This window comes from Silene latifolia, chromosome 11 (genome assembly GCF_048544455.1).
Source record: "Silene latifolia isolate original U9 population chromosome 11, ASM4854445v1, whole genome shotgun sequence".
Lineage (NCBI taxonomy): Eukaryota > Viridiplantae > Streptophyta > Magnoliopsida > Caryophyllales > Caryophyllaceae > Silene > Silene latifolia.
Genome location: NC_133536.1, coordinates 48,046,734 through 48,065,719, shown reverse-complemented (window position 1 = coordinate 48,065,719; position 18,986 = coordinate 48,046,734). Strand labels below are relative to the sequence as shown.

Genomic DNA, 18,986 nt, shown 5'->3' with positions numbered 1-18,986 from the left:
GCATTATAGCCACGAGGAAGTGAATGCGTGACTGGCATTCTTGAGTGCCAACTTTTTTCCGTTTTTGGGTCTGGTACTATGTCAAGAAACCATTTCAACCAAAAGCTTAAGCCGATAGTTAGAGTTCCAAGATCGGTTTTATACTCCAACAGGCGGTAGCTACGTGTCTACAAAGTAGATTAGATCTGATACAATGTTCTTGAATTTCAGGGGGGTAGCCGAAGTTGTCTCTAAGTCACCATAACACATTTTACCAACAACTGAGGAATGTTCAACATATTGCCATCCTTACATCGTATCATAATAGAGTTTAGTTAAATCATCAATTACAAAATTGAGAAACCATCTCTATTTTCATAAAGTCTCTCCTCTCTCAAAAAAACCCATTTCTAAAAACCCTAGCCTCCATCAATTATACGGGGCTTCCATCGATCATCAATCGATGGTAAGCCCCAAAATTGCTTTATTTTTCAATCAATAGTATGCAATCTATTTTCCTTTATGTTTTTGTTTAATTTCCGCTTTCGTTTTTGTTTCGTCTCTCTTTCTGAGGGCTCCGTCCCCGTCTATCGGTGGTGTCCTTCTCTCAGTTTGAGAGCTTTCGTTTTCAGTTCGTTTGCGGTTTTTAATAAGTCGTGAGAAGATCGGCGTTGTTATAGATCGTTATATGGTTTTACATATTTTGTCCGATTCATGGCTACAATCAATCACGTCAGAAGAAATGGATACTCGTCAAGGAAGATTCGGAGACCCTCTTATGGATGAAAGCCTTTTGCGGCGAATCGATGATAGAGACTCTGTTGCAGTGTTTCATTCTTTGAACAATAATTTATTTCCTATGGTTGTAATCGATTTGTATCCGATTGAGCTTGGCATATGTTGTAGATGTCGTATGACTTTTTATTAATGATAATGATCTTTTCTCAAAAAAAAAAAAAAAAAAAAAAAAAAACATATTGCCATCCTTTGGCCTGAATGTATCGTGCTTGTCGTGACAATCAACTTAGAATTGCAGTTTGCTCATCATCTTATAGATAAAATGAAGGCAACAACAAAGGCGAATAGAGATGCACGAATCATTATAAAAAGTTACTAATAAACTACACTAGTTTTACTGCTACGGTTCAACGTTGAGCATCACATGAACATAAATAATAAAAAAAACAAAGGTGTATATCATGTACTAAGTAATTACCATCGCATGAAGTTAAACCACACTATTGACATTTCACAGAACTTTAGAGCGTAAGAGGTAAATCTCACACAAACAGGTAGGCATCTTTACAGGACCACAAAGTAGCTTCTCTCAATATGGTGGCGGTGGATATAATCCGGGGTAGTGACCTGAAAGAAAAGGGTGTGGGAAAGGATGAAAAAAAGCAGCAATAAGCAACAAAAAAAATTACCATGGTAGTGCCACAAAGGCTCCCGCACAACGCAGATGGCAAGGTAAAGAGAATCAAATGTAGGAAGCTTTAACCCAATATCAAAAGGCCGTTTTCGGATGACCCATGACGACAAGTTTTATCAGAAATTGAATAGACTGACTGCTACTAGTACTTCATAACATCAGAATCACATACATTTTACTGAACCATTTAACCTTATTTCATCATATTCAAAAACGAAGAATTTTTGGTTTCACTGGAAATTGAAACAAAAATACTATCATTGGAAGGAAAGAGGAAGAAGTCAACCTGCAGGTGGATATGGTGAAGGATGAGAAGGCGGTGGATATGGCATAGGAGGATATGTTGAAGCATGAGACGGTGGTGCATATGGCGAAGAAGGATATGCTGAAGGCGATTGTGAGTAAGCACTGGGAGGATATGCTGACGGATGATTCGGGGGATGGTAAGGATAGGGGGAATATGCTGTTGGCTCGGATGGATATGAATAAGGTGAAGTACCAGGATATGGTGCAGGTTGAGGGTGATGGCATGTTGGTGGGGGTTGATAGGCACTTGGTGGCGATGTATACATAGGTCGTTGGGGTTGAAATGTTGCTGGAAATGGTGGAGCTGAAGCATAACTTGTATGATCTGACTTCTGCAATTAAACAAGAAAATGGAGTAATTGTTCCTTGTCGTTTGTTAGGATAAAATGCTGATGTTCTGATGGAGAAAATATCTCAGTAGCGGCATTTGAACTCAGAACAAACTCACCTGGGCATTAGCATAATGCATTATCAACTTCACTTCTCCAGCATATCTGAAGTAAGACGGCAAATATATATATTAGTAAGTCATGTATTAAGGCCATCTTGTTGTGATACTATCCCATATGACTCAACAATCAGTAATTGAGTTGGCCGCTGGACTCACAGTAAAAGGTAGCATACAGGAAATCGAGAATATATAAAAGGTTTTTGAAGTACCATAAAATCCAATTGTACAAATATCATACTTGTGAATTACACATGCAGTACCACGCATATAGCATATCTAGAAGTACGCAAGGAAGAAAATAGGAATGTTCATGGCCATGAGGATGCTCTATGTATACAGTTATCCATTTAACTAGAAAATTTATCCAAAATGAGCATGAGAAACGATGCTTATATTCAAAAAAGAGATCCAAACATATTACCAATTCATCTTAGGAAAGAAATTTTATAGCTCACACTATAGAAATACTATAATGTGTTTTTAATCTACGCTACTTAGACTCGTTTTAGTTTAAATAGAGCATGTCTCGGGCGTACTTAAGCTTAGAGTATAAATAAATCACTAACCAAAACGCCGCGGTGCGTCTTGTGAATAAGGCGTAGCTAGCGATGCGCGCTACCATCCAATTTCCATATTTTCTTCTTTCTAGTTCTTTGATTATACCCTTCTCTATGCCACATTATGAGATTTTACTCGTTTGCATGTAGTCTTCCTTAAAATTCAAACACGGAAAATTCAAATATGTTGAGGAAAACAATGCGCCTTCGCCTTGTCGTCATGGGCCATTATCGCATTTGTGCACCCCACTTTAAACTTAAGGACTCGACTCGGTAAGAAATATCCGATAGAGGTATGTATGTGAGGCTTTGGCCTGTGTGCGTCGAACTCTTTTTCTTTTTTTGGTGAAATGTAAGCTTGCCATTAATATTCATATACTACAAGCGTGTCCATCATTGACAACCCACCTCTTCTGAACCACCCAAAACCGATGCACCTCCTAAACAAAAAGAAAATACCAAACTAGCCTCAACAATTGCTAAGCACCTACTAAATAAAGATTCAAAGCAACTGCCTCGTCCTCAACCACTCTCTCTTCAGTGCATGATACGCCACCCATTGTGTATCCAATTCTTACCTTTATCGCACACAGCACCAGGAAGTGGCATCACCATCCTCAATCTATTTTCATTCCTAAACAACCACATGCGATAGTAATGCAAGAGCAGAAAACCCTCTGCAAGGCCAGGGAATCCTTACATTTCTTCACACACAGTTCCAATGCCTGCTGGGCAAGGCACTTAAATCCCCAGCCAGTTATTGTTTACTAACCGCTGCATAGTTCCAGATCCTGAGACCTTTAATCCCCAAACCACCATTTTGAGGGTGAAGGCAAACCTCATCACAGGCCACCATAGGAGCCTTAGTGTAATGCTCACATCCATCCCATAGGTAGTTACGGCAAATAGATTCAATTCTCCTCATCACTCCCTCAGGACGAAGTATTTGAGTCAAGAGTGGAGGGACACCAAAACAGCCTTCACAAGAGCTAGACTGCTAGCATAGGACAACTTCATTGATTCCCCCAGACTAATGTTGGCAACCATTCGATTCACCAGTATATTACAATCACTCTTGTTAAACACAGATACTTGGACGATATCCTCCTCAAGAAACACCAATAAAATAAATATTCATACATTTCATAGCATAGTGAGCGTCTAACTCAGCTCAGCTATTTTTTTATTGGCTTCAATCGAAATGGTCCACAAGCCATACCCATGACCAAGTGTTAGGACACGAACACACGATGTAATATAGAGAGAGAATCGAAGTATTAAAGATTCCGAGTATAACTAACTTCTCAAAAGAGATTCAATTCAGGAATGGAAAACTAAAAAAAACAGAGTTCTTTTATTTGCTCCCTAGTGGTCCTAGTACGGAAGTTCTTATTACAACAAGATAGAGCAAGGAGTTTCTCCAGCATCAAATATATTAAATAATATAAGAAAGAAGAGTGATTTGATAATCAACATATTAGTACATTACCACCACTAATTTTGCCTATATATACGTGAACATAAGATGACACACATTTAAGCTCATATCACTTGCCGGAATTCTAATGGGCATCCTAACTAGTAGAGAGACATAATAGCAATAAACTCGAAATTAGAGCACATCTAAGCTCATATCTCAAAATATTCTATGCAAGACACAAATCAGTTTGGTCCCCTTGGTTCACCCTCATATCAAATACCATAGATAATTATTTACCCTCTTCATTTCTTTATATACAAAATTTTTGATAATCAAGACAACTAGTCTATTTTCAATTTAATAAAAATGTACTTTCAGGAAATTTACGAAACTTATATGATTAAAGTTTAAAATCGCAGTATTGGTCGCGGTAACGGTGACGCGGATTCGTCCTCTACTCGTTCCCCAAGTCCCAATTATCGCGGTTATTTATTTTACAAGCTTTGCTAGATATTTTATCATGTATTGGATATTTCATATAAAGTTAAAATTAATTCTATTTAGAATAATTAATTTGACCAATGTTCTATAATTTTTAAGAGCTTTCATCACAGAATTTGCCCGGTACAAGTTATAACTAATTATGGCGGACGTATCGGGCCGAGTTGGCCGATAAACGTTATAACTTGGTGATCTAGGCCGATATTTTCCTATTATTTTTTCAGTTTATCAAATACATCTCGGGATATCTCGTATCGGCCGCCTCTGATCCCGATACATCTAAGGCTATCTAATACGTGTCGCCGAGATTTTAAATGAGGACAACTACTTCAAGTGCCTCAAGGGCTCCCGCAAATTGCTAGATAAGGGGGAATAGATGTATGCAACCTTACTTCTATGCAGACACATAGGGGCTATTTCACGAGGACCTAAAATGAAAATTGCGTTGAGAAGTGTATCGCATGGTTGCTACTTCAAAATGAATAGAAAAGCAATCAGATACTCTACATTTCATAATATTTAATCATATTGATAAGGTAGTGAAAATGTGAGTGTTATGAAATGTAAGAACCACATATGTAGGAAAACAGAGGGAATACTAACCAACAAGCTACAATTCTAAGGCAGTCATAACTCGATATCATATATATTTAATATTGTTAGAGCAATTAACCAAGTTTCCAAGTTGAAGATGTGCAATAATCAAGGAGATTATGAATTTATGATGGCCTCGAATTTAAATAGAAAACACATACCGGCCAGTCTTAGTTTGTATAGGCCATGGTCGATCATCATATCCGCGATTAAGAACATCTTGGAGTTGAGCTCTACAACCAAAATGGAAAACACAACCAACTTAAATCCAAAACAACTCCAATGCCAAAATATCAGCTCAAATAACATGCATTACAGATAAACTCATGATAATAACCTTCCACTGCCGATGAAATCGTCGAAAGTGAGAGTATTGCTATTCCAGACGACAATGTTGATCTCTCTAAGACCCTCAATCAATGTAAAAACAAACTTCTCTTGAAATACTGGGTTCTTCCCACCATCTAAATCAACCAACAAAATCACCAAAACCCAGAAAATATATTGAATCAAACACAACATATGATACAACCCATGATTCAAATTCCCCAAACAATCACAACCCACGTAATAATAAATCAAGCAAAAATTACGAAAAAAATAAGGGAAAGAAATAGAAAAAAACCGGTGCACGTGCGGGTACGAAATTTGGTATTAGCATATTCAAGACAAACATAAGGATCTTGTCTTGATATCCATTCCGTATCCTTCAATTTAAGACATCCCACAACTGCAATTTACAATTTTGTACATTAATTAACATATTATTAAGCATTAAGATGATGAAATAATGAAGTTAATGGAAAAGGGTAATTAAAAGTTTGTACCAGTAACTTCAAGAAGATGTCCTTGGATGCCAGAAATCGACATGAAAAATATGATGCAACCAGCAGTTACTTTCTTCACGTTTGATTTGCAGCTGACTATATATTATTAGGGATTATATTATACTCCGTATTATATATTTCTGAGGATCCTAAAGTTCGCTGACTGACCTTTTCTATAGTTGCCAATTGTAAACGCAAATTCTTCTTTCGGATGCCTAATTCCGTCTCAAACAAATAAAACGAGATTTTTTTTTACCATTTTTTGGTTAAATGTGACTACAATGATTTAACTAGTGTTATAGTTTAGGGTAACTTATTTTTTCAAAAATGGTCATATTTAAATGTAAAATAGTCGCAACATCCTGTTTTATTGTTTTATAATGGTTCGTTTGAAAAAAGACCGGAACTAAAGTAAAAAGTTATGGCGTATGACTTCTGAATTGTGATCTAGTTGGCTTACGCTAAGACATGACGATGATCCAATGTAGAAAGTATGATTAATGTCATTTCTTAGAAATTACTACTACAAATAAAAAGTACGAATTTACAACTCTACAGGCAATATTTTAGTGGATGAAAATCAAATACTCTGTACCAATTACCAAGTCATAGTTTATTGAAATTTTCATGTACAAACCCATCACAGACTCGTTAAACTTTTGATCTTCTTGGGAAATAGCTAAGAGTTGACGTTCCTGACTACCTCAACTATGGAAAAAAATATTATATGTTCAAACATAATGTAATACTCAAGTTTAATCGAGCTTAACTTTACTATTTATTAGTTTTTTAAATTTATGAGTTACATTGTACTTTTTTTTAAAAAAAAACAACTCAAATTTAATCGGTATATATTTATTGTTTATGAGTTCTTCAAAGTTTCATAGTTACAATGTTATTTTCCTGAGCTCTACCTTTATGTGAAGAAGCTCAAATATTTACATCAAAACTCATACACTTTAAAATAAAGGTCATGTTTAGACGAATTATACGTAGGGATCTTAGCTTGTCATTGTAATAAATTCACGATAAACTACATTTGCTATTATCTAAATAGTATAAAAGCTAAGTTTTTTCTTGGCTTCTGATTTGAATTTTACATGTAGACCCCCTATGTTTTCTTATTTTATTTAATTACTCTCTCTCTCTGTTCAACACAATTCATATTCTTATCTCTTATTCTTATTTTAATTATTTATGTTATAATAATTCTAATAAAATACGGTTGTTAATTATCTAATATTCAAATCAAATATTTATCGAATATTCGAATCTCCAAATATGGACTATTTATATTGTTACAGTATTGAACATTTAATCACGCTCAATTATATGTTCATGTATCTAATGATAGTGCCTGCTATTAGGACCCGTGCATTTTTTGCACGGGTATAAAACTAGTTTTCGAATAAAGTTCATAATTAATTTCAATGTTATTTTGATTTTGTGTATTTCCATCATTTAATACTCCGTATAACGAAATACGAAAACACAAATATATATCTAGTCCGGTTCAAGCACATATTGGTTCAATCTGACCATTATAAATATGTTCTATGTTTTTTAGGCCGATAGTTTATCCTTATTCGGCTTTTGGTTGACCAAGTTTGGTCCGGTCCATATCTAAATCAACTCTTACCGTCAAAAGTAATTCTTTTCCAAAATCTCTCTTGAAACTTTCTTACAAAATTACTTAGTCGATCATTGTATCTGCTCTGACTATTCGGAACCACCATTACGTTTAAATAATGTAAATATGAAGTTAATCATAACAAGGAATGATAACAAACGACGGTTACCCATTTTGTTATATTTGTAAAATCAATAATTGACTACCTCTGCGGTTCTACACATCTGGACTTGGTTGATGCTTTTACTATTGCCGTGAAGAAATTGATAATTAATTACTCAATCAACGAACCTAGAAAGGAAAACGCGTAACTTAAGCGTGAGGCCTAAATCCGGGTTGCGAAACGTCGTCGACGTTTTATAACAAATCGTCGACGGTTTTAAAAAAAAAGATGCCCCTACCCTTACTCTCTCTCTCTCTCTCTTTCAATACTCCATTTCTTTCTTTCACTCTCTAACTCTCCCTTACAACCCCGCATCATCAACGCCGCCACCGCCATTGCATCACCAACGCAACCACCGCATCACCTCCACAACCACCGCAGCAACACCATGGACGACGGCAACACCTCCACCAACCACCGCAGCACCTCCCTCGTTTTTATCAAGTAAGTCGTTTTTTTTTAAATTAGTTTAGATTTAGTTGTATAATTTGATTATAATTAGGCTAGTAATGTATGTTTGTGTTGATTTGAATGAATTCTCGTTTCAATTTCCTTATTCTTCTTCATTCTCGTTTCAATTTCCTTATTCTCGTTTCAATTCTCTGCTTATTATGCTTATTATTGTCGGCTTTGTTCTTCTTGTTGTTGTTAATGTTGTTTGTTGTTGTTGCTGTTGTTGTTGTTGTTGTTGTTGTTGTTTGTTGTCCATGGATCTGTTGTTGTTGTCGATGTACTTGTTCTTGTATTTGTCGAGTAACAATGGGGTTTGTCGACAAAACGGGAGTATGATATTGGGCAGGGACGTTGAAATGAAACGTCTGGTAGAGGGGGACGTAGCAATTCAACGTCCATATTTGGTAAGGACGTTGAATTTCACCGTCTTCATTGGGCAGGGACGTAGCTTTTGCACGTCTGTAGTGGACGGATATAGAAACCATACGTCTGTCTTGGAATTGGACGTTGAGTTTCAACGTCTTACATGGTCATGGACGTTGAAATTCAATGTCTTAGCCATGGTCGGACTTTGAATTTCAATGTCCATCCATGGTTAAGACCTTTTTATTTCGTTTTAACCGTATATTTTCAATTTTAATGTGCAATTTTTATTTTTCTTGTTGTAGAAGTTGTGTATTTTATTTATAATGGTTAAATTTATATTTATTTTTTATTAGAAGTTGTTTGTTATGTGTAATTTTGAATTTATTTGTATTTAAAGTTATTTTTATATATAAGTTTTGTATGAAAACTTGTTTATTTTTATTTATCTAACTTTTTAATCTCGTAAATGCAGATGTCGAACAGCGAAGATTACATTATGACTTCACTAGGTCGTACGAAAGATTAAAGAGTAACGAGCTCTAAGCGGCGTATCCCTTTACCGTTAGCGCCATGTCGTGGTCGGGGTAGGGGTAGGGGCAGGGGCATCGAAATACGCCCTTGTCTTGACCCTACTCCCGACGCTACTCCCGATCCCGTTATGGCCGAGATTGATTTACCGACTGCGTTTTTTAGGCAGCCAGTAGCCGATTCTGATGCTAAGGAGGAAGAGCATTTTGACCATGTGGTTGAGCATGAGGAGGATGATGATGATGATGATGATGATGATGATGATGAGGAGGAGGAGGAGGAGGAGGAGGAGGAGGAGGCGGAGGATGACTCTCATTTTCTTGACGAGGAGGCCGCCGCACTACCACCTAAGAAGGTGGTATGGGATGGTAGAGGTCGATATATGCCGCTTGGTGAGGGTTCATCTAGTAGCACGAGGAGGAAGAAGACAAAGACTCATGATACATCTTGGCGTCTTACGGGTCCGGTTGAGGGTGGTCCGAGTGTCCTTAGCGTCTTACGTAGATTTGGTGGCCACGTAGCTTATGGTAGTTGGACCGGTCAGGAAATGAGATCGTGGATCACGTGTTACGAGAGGTCGGGTGCTCAAGAAAAGATAAGTAAGACAAAGGTCCGTGATGGTGTTATGGAGAGAGTTAGTATGAGTGGCCTTGATTATTTGAGGCGTTCTTTGACGACCGGTTTGGACGAGAACCTCATTAGCGCTTTTGTAGAGAGGTGGCAGCCCGACACCAACACTTTTCATATGCCGTTTGGTGAGATTACTATCTTGTTGCATGATGTTGAGAAGATCCTTGGGATACGGGTGAATGGCATGAGGGTTATGGACGAGGGTCCTACGAGTGAGGAGATCGGTATGAAGGGGAAGGTGGCTGCTTTATTTGGTGTGTGCCCCTGAAAGAGGTAAAACCACCGTATTACAAGGGTGGTGGAGTGACGGTTAAGAAATTGATAGAGCTTACGGAGACGGGTAACCAGCATGACTCGCTGGGGGCTTACATGATGTTGTTGGTAGGACAAACTTTGTTTACGGACAAGTCTAGTGATAAGGTTATAGCCCTTATGTTGTCGTTGTTTGATGAGTTGAGTGATATCGGCACGTATGCTTGGGGGGCCGCGACATTGGCCTACTTATATCGACAGTTGAGGATGGCTTCGCGTAGGGAGGGTAAGGGTGTTAGTGGTTGTCTACCGTTGCTTCAGGCTTGGATATATGAGTACTTTCCCATGTTCCGACCATACTACGGATATTATGTCGAGGGGAGACCACTTATCGAGGCTTGGTCACGGGTTCCTAGGTTTAGGGGAGATGTTCGGTTGTTGGAGCAGCACAGGCAGAGTGGACGGGCTTAGGGCGGAGCACGTGACGTGACTCCCTTATGGTGTTAGTCCTCACAGGGCTTGCAGTATTTCGCTCTACTCGGGCCTGATTAGATTTTTGGATATAGTAGAGCCGTACCAGCCTGATAGGTGTCTCCGTCAGTACGGGTATGTTCAGGTTATCCCGACACATATGCGGTTCCCGACTGTTGACTATCGTCCGGCTAAGCCGGCCTTGGGTTATAGGTTGTCTTATGGAGATACTCCTGATTTGGAGTGGGGTTTGAGTGATGTCGAGATAGTTTTGAGAGAGCGGTTTGACCGGACTTTGATACCTTTTCAGAGTGATCCGCGATACACGGTTTGGTATAGGAAGATTTCTCACCCACACTTCTACCCCCCTGCACGCCGTACTCAGTTTCACGCACTCCCTTTCAGCGAGGAGCCCGAGGTATCCCGAGCTCTTAGTCGTCATTTCTCACAGATATATAGACAGCCTACCGCGGACAGGAAGTGGCAATATGCGCCGAGATTGGTGGAGGAGATGGAGCCGTTCTTCAGAGCCGAGGACCATGCCGAGGATAATGATGGGGATGATGATGATGAGAGTACCCCGTAGTGTAGATTTTTATTGTTATGTACGGATATTTTTATTTGTGTTGCGTATGGATATTTTTATTCTCTTTCGTTATGTATGAATATTTTGATTCTGTGAACATTTTTAGCGTTTTCAATGTTATGCATTGAAATGAACGAGTCGGCACTACATTGTGGACAGCGGGCCGCCCACGGGGGCGCTTGGTGAGAAACGGGGAACAAGCGTTTGCATTTTGTATGGAGTCGCCACCAATTTTTATGGGAAATTGGAACCGTTCGAATACCTCGTGTCATGTCAAGACACAAAGTAGTGACATGAACACTAAGCAATCGTTACCCTTAGCATTCTATGTCTAGAATGACTCTCGTGGATGCCAATGAACACGGGTGCTCACGGAGATCTGGAGTAAGGGGTGAGGGTACGTATTAGGAAGCTCTTTTGATCGAACACCTAATCCCGCCCGCCTCGATAGCGGCCTCTACTAATGATTAGGGAAGTTGTCTATACTTGATATATCGTCGGCTATATGCATACAATGCAACATCCAAGTTTTGATCCTAACATGTGAGAATTAACTAAGTCGGTTGACACGTAATTAGCATACAATTGGGTCGAAGTTGGAATTTAATGCTCATTTACATGTGAGAAACATACAAATGATAAAAGAAATACAATAATGAAAATTAAAATAATAAAAATTACAATAATTACATTAGAATAGGCGATTTATGTCGAAAATACCGCTAAAACGGATGATTTGAGAAAAAGGAATAAAAGAATAAATTAACGAAAAAAAAACAGGAATTAGCGATATTACGGATAATAGTTAGTTAATACGTAGCCTAATTAAACTAGGTCAAAGCAGAAACGGAGTTCAGGGGCAGAACTCATCTCGAACAGCAAAGAAGATCGCGCCCTCGGAAGAGAGCGCAGCGATTCTTGCGCGTCTGTTTCAAGGGTGAGTTCTGGGCTGTAGTTTTGAATCGCAAATCGTTAATGTTAATTGGTGAATTTAAAGATTGATTAGATTATTGACTCGGATGAAAGTGATTTAATGCATTAATTACATATGAATTAGTCATAAAAGCAATAAACATGGATGAGAGGGAATTAACGAATTAATTTACAAGAAGGAGCGATGTTAATGAATGAGTCCTCTATTGAAATCAATTAACTAGGTTAGATACGATGAATATATGACGAATATACAATGAACATGTGAATAAACAAACGAAAACTATATCAAAGACGAATTCCAGAAACCCAATATGAACAAATTGAATCTCTACAACCCGGAATTGAATTTAATGACGAAAACCCGCGAATATTGGATTATAAGGGATTTAAGTCGGATTTGAATAATTAAGACATGTTAATGATGAAGGAATTATGTGATACAATATACATGTGAATATTAATGATGATGAACGAAGAATTTAAGAAAACAAGTGAAAAATAAATAAACAAAGACGAATTACAGAGGACGAGGAAGAAGAAAAGAAGCAGGAACTGCGGCAGCCTCACGAAGAGGCGCAACAGGAACTGCGCTCCTTCGAATAGGCGCAGCAGTTGCTGCGTCTTTTCTCGACGTCTGTCTACTGGAAATCCGCAAAAACAGGTTTTAACAAAGGGTTTTAGAAATCGGTTTTAACGGTGTATTCGACATAGACCTTACAATGATGATACGTTAAATAAAATACAATAAATAAAGAGAATTATACACCATCAGACTTACATGTTGACGGAACGAGAAGGAACTAAGAATCGACTAGTGATGCTCGACGCGAATGCAAAGAGAGTGCCCTCGTAAGAGGAAAACGATTGATTAATTAAGATTGATTGAGTGTAGTTGGTCAAATTGGTCAGTCATGCAACGGAGAGGCTGGTACCCGGAAAGATCCGAGCTTACGTGGTCGGAAGTCCAAGCACGTAGGCGCCAATTAGTAAGAACGAAGTCTAGAATGCAAAGGGAGAAGAGAAGGGCGGACACTCGCGTGAGAAATATGAGGAACGAAAGCTCCTATTTATACTAATCACGCGGAGGAATAGGGTTTCGGAGACTCTTTGGAAGTGAATCTCGGAAAGATATGAAAAAGATACGTAAATCATGCAAAGAAGGGCCTGGGAAGAGGCGCAGCAGCCACTGCGTCTCTTGGAAGAGGCGCAAAGACTGGGCTGCGTTGCGTCTATTCCCGGGAGGTTTCCTCTCCTTTGAAGAAAGATTTCCGCGTTTGAGTTATGGTAGGACGGAAATAATTCGATTATCTTGTGAATATTACGGGATATTATTTGCCAAAAGATAAAATTTGTGAAATATGGAATAGAAATATCCGGAACATTCCAGAACATTCTGACTCGGGATTTAACAGTTATCAGAAAATGGAGACGGTTTTTGACCCGGGCTCCGAATGTACTCTAATTACTGCCAAAACGACCGTATCAGGACGTAGATGACAACTAAGAGGTCGATATTAATATTTGAGCAATCACTTGACGATAATCTTACGAACTGTCACAAATCGTTCCGCGAATCAAACATGCGGCCCAATCATCACCGGGTGGTTTGCGGGAGGTGCAGAAACGAGGTGTCTACAGAGCCCCCACTTTGACTGAGGCTTGGACAAGGCGAAAGTCAAAGTATAGCCATCAGGTCAATCGAAGATTACAACCTGACGACTATGGCGACGCGAGGCGGCTCAAGGGGGTCGAGCCAAGGACCTATCGTCGGGAACATTTTAGAGTATGTCGACTATCGGGGAGGGTCGTTTAAAGTCCATTAGACTACGTAAGGAAGCTCGCCAGCCATAAGAAGGGATCATACCGAGACTTAATCGAACTTCGCGGGAAACAAGAAATATTAAAAAAAGAGCAGGACGTCGGTAGAAAGCTGGCCGGGGAATCCGCTTGCGTCGGTCTCAAGCGAACTCTGGCGAAACTTGAGGTTGAATCTGCTTGCGTCGGTCTCAAACAAACTCTTGTTGGGGAATATTTACTGACGACTAGGAACATCTGGATCGTCGCGAGAGAAATCTTGAGTGAGCGATCGCAAAATACTACTCACGGGATGCGGACGACTAGGAACATCTTGATCGTCGTGAAAGGAATCTTGAGTGAGCGAAGATGCAAAATACTACTGCTACTGGACATAATGATCTTGAGCAATATGCAAAATATCTGCGCGGGATAAAATGAATTTGGACAATACGCAAAATACTGTCATTTGGATAAAATGCGGGCGGAACGAAAGAAAATCGTCGAAACGGACCAAAAGAATATAATATCGTTGAAGAAGAGGCGCACCAAAGATGGGCCCACAAATAACGAACTCATAACGAATTTTTGAAAATTCGTATGGAGGGAACACAAGGAAGAGGCGCAGCAAGAGCTGCGTCTCTTGGAAGCGGCGCAGCGCCTGCTGCGTCCTTTCCCAATTTGGCTATTTCGCGTAAAAACGCGAAATCGAAGGATTATGTTTCATTATTTCGAAACTCAATTCCTTCAATTTCTCTCTCAAATCTTCACCATTTCCGTCGAGGTTTGATTCAAAAGCTTGCTTTAAACATGACTAATCGAGGTATGTGTCTTAATCTTGCATTAATCATTTACATTTGTCGAATTTTGAGCCGCGAGAATTAGGGTTTTCGACCCTTTTGATCGAAAATTTGGGGCTTTTCCCCCAAATGGATTTGCTTTGCCAAATTGATGCTAGAAATGGATAGTAGGCAATGTTAGGAACATAACCATGTATTCGCTTTGAATTTTCATCGAGTTTTGAGCCCTTGAGCGAATTTTGAGACGGTTTCACAGCTGAACCGTAAATTGCTTCGAAAATAGCCTTAGGATTGCCCATTGGCGATAAAATTTGATATTTGGGATCCTTGGATGATGGGTAAACTTCCTGTCATCTCGAAATTTTGGTTTGTGACAACTTTTTCGGGGCACCTTTCTAGGGCATAATCGCCGTTATAACGAAATGCTGCCGAATTTTCGGCTTGAACCCGGAACTAGGCTTTGACTTGGACTTTACTTGACCCAATTTGTCACATGAGTGATTGGGTTGGTGGGAATATGGCCAAAAATGGCCTGGAAAGGGCAGTTTTCAGGGCTTTGGAGGCTCGAAAACTTCTTAACAAAGGCTTGTCGTCATGTGACGCGGCCTAAATTTACTTTAATGTTGCAGGTGATGAGGCTTATACTTCTGGGAGGACTCCCATGGAGATAGACGCTGCTGTTGAGGAGGCTTTGGAGCAGGTCTTCATCGATGCGGCGATGGCTACTGGAGGCGAGGCTCACGAGGAGGAGGCCGTCGAGGAGGAGGAGGAGGCCCCGAGACGGGCCAACGTCAGGCGAGGAGGTCGTCAGCTGAGGGGAGCTCTGCGTGGTGAGACTCGGGAGAGTAGGCACCTCGTGTGGGCTGCAGAGGGTCACCTGTCCTACAGGACGGTGAAGAGCTTGGTAAATAAGAATTCACTACTCATTACCTATTCTCTTTCTTTCTTTTTGTCCAAACTTCTTGCAAATTTCATTCAAAACTGAAGATAGCTTTGTTTCAAATCATAATAGGAGGCCGGGAACATCAGGTCGTTCTCGGGTTACACGACAGCGATGGAGCACTATGAGCGGCTGTCGGCGGAGGAGAGGGCCATGATCGAGCGTGGAGCGTTCGGTCCTCTGGTTCAGTTCTGGAGGGATATCGTGAAGAGGAAGTTGCGGGCTAACCTTAGCTTGGTCCGTGCTTTCTTGGATCGATTCTGGGATACGACTTCCACGTTTCACCTGCCTTTTGGTGAGGTGGGAGTTACTCTGGAGGATTACGGCATGATTTCTGGTCTGCCGTGTGGGACCGAGGAGATGGTGTGGCCGGAGACTGCCATGAGGGCGGATTCGGCCGAGGCGAGGAGGTTGATCGGCTGGAACTTATCGCCGAAGGCTGTTGCAGTGCCGGGTTTGGTACCCAGCACCTACGTCCGAGACTACTTTGCGGGGAAGACCCGGAGTCGGTGACGATCGATGGGAGGGAGATCGCTCCTCCTCCGCGCACACCGAGCAGAGAGCTCGTCGTGGCTTTGGTGGTTCTTGTCTTCGATTTACCTCGGAGACAAGGGCGAGAGGCTATCGACGAAGCTTCTTCCCTTTCTTTCGACCGAGTTCCCTAGGACGGGATTGGGTCACCGCTGGTTTTGCGGTCCTCATCCGCTTCATGAGGGCCATGGTTCGTCCGGAGTTGATGGAGAAGGGGACTTCTCCCGGCGCGTCGGACTGGACTACTTGTTGGAGGTATGAACCTTCCTTTAGACCAAAGTAAATTCTTTTCTTTATCAAATCACGAAAGATCGTCATTGATTATTTCATTTTGGGCGTGGGTGTACTCTTACTTCCCGAGTCTCGCGCCGAAGAGGACAGAGCCGCTGGAGAAGGCCTATCCTGTGGTGAGGGATTGGGTGATGTGCCGGACGAAGAGCAAGCGCTCTTCTCACAATGTCTACCGGCGGGATGTGAACGCCCTTGGTGAGCGCGTGAGTATCCCACTCGTATTTATATTTCTTGTACTTTTGCTTTTAATTGATCATAGGAATGATCTTTGCCTTATCTTGTCAAGTGGGTGCCGGACCTTGGGCGGAGTACGCCTGGAGCGCCTCCTTTTGTCGCCGAGGTCCTTCGACCTAGGAGCCCGAGTCGACTGCTGTTGAGGACGTCGATGGGTCCTGTGTGGTATCTGGGCGAGCGTTTGGCTCGTCGGTGCTCTCGGGACGCGTTGACGGTTCCCATCGATCCTCCGAGGACGATGTTCGGGGAGCCCACCGAGGCCGAGAGGGAGGCGGACTTGGCGGTGCCGTGGCGACGACCTTCTTCTCGCTCGGCGAGGACTACTCGGCGTTCCTTTACGGGAGGTTGGCGTCGGCCGAGAGTGGTGAGTATCCTTTATTTTTCTTGATTTGATTTCGTGAATTACGACGAAAGATCGTCGATTAATGAGAGCTATTTGTCTTTGCAGGAGGTTGAGGCGGCGGGCATCGAGCCCCCAGTGTACCCCGAGACCCTTGAGTACACTGACGCGACTGGGAGGACGACGATCTCCGAGCTGCGTGACTTTGACGTAGCTGTGACGGATGCTGGCCTAGACGATCGCGGCAAGATCGATTCGGAGGGTGAGCCTCCAGCTTATATACCCTTCGTGTAAGAACACATTTGATTTGAACTTGTTCACTTTACTGAGAATTTCTCTTGACATGTAGGTCGCGCCATCTCGGTTCGTGGCACTATGGAGGGTGGCCAACCGGCTACGAGCTACCGCCATCGAGGCACTCGTCGGTGGTCGAGATCGTCAGGTATGAACCTCATTTGATTTCTTTTGATTTTTTTGGTTTTCAGTTTTGTTTGAATTGATTGACATGAGCCAATTTCTTGTTGTCCACAGGTCGGTCGTGAGCTGGAGCGAGAGTTGACCCAGTCTCGGGAGGAGACGGTTCGCTTGTCGAGGGAGCTCGAGTTTCGGGACGCCGAGATCGCTGCTCTTACGGCGAGGGTTGCTGAGTTGGAGGGTGCCCAGCAGTAGTTTTGCGTAGTTTTGTAGGCTTGTACATTTGGACCTCTGATTTGAACATTTTTGGACTTTATTTCGGGGCGCAAGCCCCCAGTTTGCCTGGACTTTGGACTTGATTCGGGGCGCAAGCCCCCAGTTTGCTTGTACGTTTGTATATATGATGGCCTGAGTGCCTTTGTTGCTGGGTTGTGTTGCTTGTACCTGCAGGTTAGTTCTTGAACAGGTTTGGTAGACAACGGTTTACGCCGTCATGCTGCCGAAATTTACATGGAAATCTCACCAAAACATACATTTTATACACATAGTCTTAATTAGCGCAAAAAAGACTCAAAAAAATGCAAAAAAATTGCCGGAAGTGACCGGACGGTAGGGAGGGTTACCCCCTAAAAAAGAAAAAAAAAGAGAAATCTACAAGTGTAGAAATGAAAATGTTGAAATGAAAACAAAAGAAAATTATTTCCTAAAAATGAAATTTACTTCCTAAAAAAAAAAAATAAAAAAAAAAAGAAATTTATTTCCTAAGAATAAATAAATGAATTAAAATAACAAAAAGAAGAATTAAGTGCGACGAAAATGGCGAAGGTGTCGACGTCGCCTCGAAATGCGGGCCCGCGAATTTAGGAAATTTGAAACATGGTAAACTGCTCGTATTTACCAAAATAAAATCCCGTAGGAATAGGAAATTATTCGTTATAGAATTAGGAAAGATCCAAACGCGGAAATCGCAGAAAGTGAGTCTGGGGAAGAGGCGCAGCATGATCTGCGTCCCTTTGAATAGGCGCAGCAGGAGCTGCGCCTGTTCCCAAGCTTGTCTCTTCTGGCGGATTTTTGGAAACAGCAATTAGTATAAATAGAAGCGTCGACGAAGCTTTAAATCATATAATTCTTTCGTCTCTTCTCCATTAATCCTCATAAAAACTCCCAAAATAAATTTTCAAGAGAAAATTGTCAGCATGAATACTTTGGAGATCCGCTTGAAGGAATGGACTAATGAATTCTCGAATGTTGAGAAGCACGACATGGGTGCTCATAACCTTGGGTCTCTATTGAGTTTGAAACTCATTAAGGTTGTAAAACCGTTCTTGGATGCTTGCCTTGACTCACGGGACCCAAATTGTCATGTTTTCGCGTTCCCGGAGGTGATATTTGTCCTTTTTAGGAAGAAATTGCTTGCTATTGGTGGGTGGGACCCCGAGCATCTACCGTCATTCCTTCCACTTCACAAGGGTATAAGACAAAATTCGAGAGACCCGCTCGGATTGACTAGACTCGAGGTGGATCGCTTGGTTACCCCGAAAGGCGTGAGAATCTTTGGAC

The 18,986-nt window shown here is 41.2% G+C and overlaps 1 protein-coding gene across 1 annotated transcript; it reads right to left on the bottom strand.

The window, feature by feature from the left end:
• Positions 1-1,064: 1,064 nt before the first annotated feature.
• LOC141611602 (uncharacterized) lies at positions 1,065-6,276 on the bottom strand. Its single transcript, XM_074430179.1, has 7 exons — positions 6,068-6,276; positions 5,866-5,970; positions 5,578-5,704; positions 5,402-5,473; positions 2,166-2,211; positions 1,698-2,049; positions 1,065-1,344 (listed from the first exon to the last, which is right to left on the bottom strand). The coding sequence occupies exons 1-7, from the start codon at positions 6,108-6,110 to the stop codon at positions 1,307-1,309; spliced, it is 783 nt and encodes a 260-aa protein (XP_074286280.1). The 5' UTR covers positions 6,111-6,276; the 3' UTR covers positions 1,065-1,306.
• Positions 6,277-18,986: the final 12,710 nt, after the last annotated feature.

What these genes read in the sequence shown, in the direction of transcription:
- LOC141611602 (XM_074430179.1), bottom strand. Translation starts at nt 6,110, where the DNA reads ATGTCGATTTCTGGCATCCAAGGACATCTTCTTGAAGTTACTG. An exon ending in ACATCTTCTTGAAGTTACTG is followed by an intron (nt 5,971 to 6,067) that starts GTACAAACTTTT and finishes TGTAAATTGCAG; the next exon opens with TTGTGGGATGTCTTAAATTG. An exon ending in TCGTACCCGCACGTGCACCG is followed by an intron (nt 5,705 to 5,865) that starts GTTTTTTTCTAT and finishes TGGTTGATTTAG; the next exon opens with ATGGTGGGAAGAACCCAGTA.